The 4,305-nt window shown below is 34.5% G+C and overlaps 1 protein-coding gene across 4 annotated transcripts in view; it reads right to left on the minus strand.

Annotated features, from left to right (window-relative positions):
- The window catches only part of LOC110030516 (ferredoxin), a 20,548-nt gene extending 20,014 nt beyond the window's left edge, over positions 1–534 (minus strand). For 2 of the 4 annotated variants that reach the window (XR_002294660.1, XM_020733260.1), the window contains exon 1: positions 8–534. Coding sequence is in view for 2 of the 4 variants with exons in the window: in XM_020733260.1 (XP_020588919.1) it covers positions 23–490 (468 nt within the window). In the remaining 2 variants the exon portion in view is untranslated. The other 2 variants (XR_002294661.1, XM_020733259.1) reach the window with 2 other exon arrangements.
- Between the last annotated feature and the right edge of the window lie 3,771 nt (positions 535–4,305).

Consider the following 4,305-nt stretch of genomic DNA (forward strand, 5'->3'; position numbering starts at 1 on the left):
GGAACACCTAGAAAACATCAAGTCAATCATTCGCCGTGGCAAGCTGAAGGGAAAGAAGCTCATCTTCCGGTATAGTACGGATGACGCAATCGGAGAGTGGGTATGAGACGCAGAGGAGAGCATATCCTCTCGCGATGACGTCTTCACTTAGCATGCCCTCGCTCTGATCAACGGTGCCGCTGACAAGGCGAGCAGGGCAGGTCATGCAAACCCCTAACCTGCAATCATGGGGCACTTCAATTCCCTCTTCCAGTGCTCGCCCTAGTATCGTTTCATCCCCACTCACTTCTAATGTCCGCTGCTCTTCCCCGTGCTCGAGTGTGACTTTGTATGCTCTGCAACACTTGGCAAATTGATGAGGCCGCCGAAGGAATCCGCTTAGGGTTGACACCGGAGGCGGATTAGGGTTTGAGAAGCAGGTGGGGGTTTGTTTGATGTTGATGGGAATGAAGGGAGGGGAGACGGGGAAGGGAGTGAGGCTTGCAGCCATGGCTGTTGATTTGGGGGAGAAGTGGATAAGGAAATGAGAGTGAAATAAATTGTATGTCTAGAAGAAGAGGATTGATAAAATAAATAAATAATTTCTTGAAATTATATTAACTTACAATTTAGTGATTATGAGAAAATAGTAATTCATCATAATTTGATTATCAAAAGCTTATAAGATTCAATTTCTTTCTATTAATGAATAGCAATATATATATTTATCATTGTATGAAGATTATATTTAGTAAGACTTCAAATCTGCTTCACCCATTATTCACTCTCTGGAGTTTATGTCGAGTAAAAAATAAAACTTTTTTATTGAAAAATTTCACTTTGTATGTTATGGTGATCATAACTAGCCGAATAATTATAATATTTATTTTCTTGGAAAAATGCTTGAAAATCTCTTTCAAATAAAAGCAATCATTTTATATTTTTAGATTGTTTATTGAAGCTCGTAGCAATTCAAATTGGTTTGAACAAAGTTGGAACACAACTTCGAATAATGTTTCAAGTTAGATTCTAACATATTTTTGTGAGGCTTGAAAAAATGTTTGAAAAACGGTTGGAATAATGTTCTAACATGATAAGAGTAAGTTATATGATGATATATGCACAAAAAGATATGTGGTCATAAAAGTTATAAATTAGTAGCTTACATTATCGTGATGATATATGCACAAAAAGATATGTTGTCATAAAAGTTATAAATTAGTAGCTTACATTATCGTACATCTTAACATTTTTTTTGGGGCAACAAATATTTTAGGGACATACATCGATTGTACTTGGAACATCTCGGGTGTGAGCTTGTCACCATGATTTATGACTGGCAGTTTAAGCTCGCATCAATTAAAGGCATTATGCTTATAGCGTCAGAGATCCATACGTCCCCACTTAAGGAGATTCACACTTCGACTTTGTCTTTAAAGAGCCTAAACACTCGAAACTCCCTTTCTGACATCATGATGTTGAGTCATCTATTTTGAGAGCATTTGCATTAGAGCCACTCGTGCCATAATGCTATGCCCATCTTAAAATGGGATATAATTAGCATAAATAGACAAAGTGTGGCCTCCCATTCTTCTTGAAAAAAAATATAGTAGATTGAGTTGGCAATCATTACTCAGGCACAATCAACACCAAATCAATGAGGCGCTATGGTGCCATTGACTAATGCCACAACCTCGCCTCTCTGGTCAATAGTCATATGCAGATTGCAATGTAGCGTTGTCGTGCTACATAGATATAACACCACGGTGCTGCCTCAAAATATAAGTATTATTTAAGCCTTATTGTGGCCTAAGCTAGAGAGCCTTTTTATTGTAGTGAGAAGGAGATAAAGGGAGAGAGTTTGTGTGAGATGAAATAATGAGAAAGTTATGATGGAATGATTATGATTTAATGTTCTTAATCTTTTAGTGTGTCAAAGGCTGACTTCATGGAAAGCTCTTCGCTTCTCTCCAAGATTTCTAATTTTATTTAGTGCTCGTAAGTTTTACATAGAGCATTAAGCTTAGGCTTATGTGTTTAAAGAATACCGCTAAGTCAAACTATGTTCGTATATCTTCTCTGAGTTTTCTAAGTGACCCAGAGAAAATCCCCTCCCTCAATACCTTGGAATTGTTGGATGTGGTGTGAATATTTTATTTTCTCTATTATCCCAACTTTTTGAGCTAGATATATTCATTTAATTAAGTCCATTTGTTATGGAATGGTTCAAGCCTATACAGTGCAAACTTGAATTCCTCAATCATTTGATATCCTCATTGGAATTTAATGATTATGTTTTAATTGAACATATTTAAGTCTATAATCTATGTACTATAATATCGTACAACATTTATAGACTTGACATCTTTTACCTAACCTAGGTAAGACTTGCCATTGAATAGGTTAGGTTTATAAAACATGTTAAAAAAAATAAATAAATAAATAAAATTATTGCTTTTGCACTCGTTATATATATGGCACTGCAGTTGCAATGTCAGGACACCTTTTTCTATTTTAAACCTTAGAGCTTAGCACCTCGATCCTCCCTATTTTGCATCACAATGTTAACCATTTAAGTTTATCATAATGTTTTCATACTTTTTTGTCATGTTAGCATAAAGATATTGAATTGACATAATCAAATCCTCATGTGTCTTCTAGTTTACATAAATATATATATGGCACTTAAATTCTATGTGAGTTTAGTATTGACATAATCAAATCCTCACGTGTCTTCTAGTTTACATAAATATATATATATATGGCACTTAAATTCTATGTGAGTTTAGTTCTTTGGTACTACAAATTGATGTCATGCCATTATACATCTTTTATTTATGTCATTCCATTGAGTTAGTATTGCATTACAGTAGCATGACATTAAATCATATATCATCATGTGTTAGGAATCATTATATTTTTAAGAGCATAGTTTGAATATTTAGCTTTGCATTACATACATATAATATCATTCCACGTTCACTCTATGAAAGTAAACTTTGTGTATATATGTGAGTTAACATATCATTTGCATATAGGTCTAAAATAAGAGAATCACACTTCGATGTTGTCTTTAAAGGGCCTAGACACTGGTTTTACAGTGCCTTGGCACTGCCTTACAACACCTCCACACTACGTTCTAGATTATGACAGTCATTTTCATAAGGCAATAATGTCTCGAAGCTTTCTCTCTGGCTTCATGATGTTGAACTAGCTATTTTGAGAGCATATGCATTAGAGTCATTAGTACCACAACGATATGTCCATCTTTAAATGGGATCTACTTAGTAGAAATAGACAAAGAGTGGTCGCCAAATTTTCTTGGAAAAAATATGGTAGATTGAGCGGACAATCATTACTTAGGCAAAATCAACACTAAATCAATGACGACGCTATGGTGCCACTGATCAATTCCTCAAACTTGTCTCTCTAGTCAATAGACATATTTAGATTGCAGTGTAGCATTGTCGCGCTACATAGATGTTGCACCACAGTGATGCCCCAAAATATGAGTGGCATTTAAGTCTTTTCTTGGGCTAATATAGGGAGTTTTTTTTTTTTTGTACTTAGAAAGATATATTGGGAGTGAGTTAGTGAGAGACCAAAGAATGATAAATCTATGATGGAATGCTTAGAATATAATGTTATTGATCCTGTTAGTCAGTCAAAAACCAACTTCAACCCAATGTATGTATGCTCTTCGCTTCTCTCAAAACTTTCTAAACTTTTTTAGTGCCCTTAAGTTTTCTAGAGTATTAAGCTTAGGCTTTTGTGTTCAAAGGAGACCGCTAAGTCTAACTACATTCCTATATCCTCTTTAAATTTCCTCAGTGGCCCAGAGAAAATCCTCTCCCTTAATTCCTTGGCACTGTTTGATGTGGTGCGAATGTGTTATTTTCTCTATTAACCCAACTCAATGAGCTAGATATATTCATTTGATTAAGTCCATTTGTTACATAATGGTTCAAGTTTATCCATGAATGGCGTAAACTTTGATTCCTCAATCATTTGATGTCTTTATTGGAATTTAATGTTTATGATATGACGAAATCATATTTAAGTCTATAAATAATGTACTATAATATAATACAACGTTTATAGACTTACACTATTTATCTATCTTTATTGAAAGATAGAAAGCTATGAAACCTTGTTGGAATTTGCTTGTCGGAGAGAGATGAGATATTTCAGTTAGGGCAAGTAATGCGTTAAAATTTATGCCAAGCTCTTGTTATGGTTGAAGGTTGAGTGGTTAGGTTAAATTAAGAGAGAATTTTTTAAGGGATTTTCTTTTAATAAATTAGTTGAGTTTTTATTTTAAGGTAA

Source organism: Phalaenopsis equestris, unplaced genomic scaffold, assembly GCF_001263595.1.
Source record: "Phalaenopsis equestris unplaced genomic scaffold, ASM126359v1 Scaffold000732, whole genome shotgun sequence".
Taxonomy (NCBI): domain Eukaryota; kingdom Viridiplantae; phylum Streptophyta; class Magnoliopsida; order Asparagales; family Orchidaceae; genus Phalaenopsis; species Phalaenopsis equestris.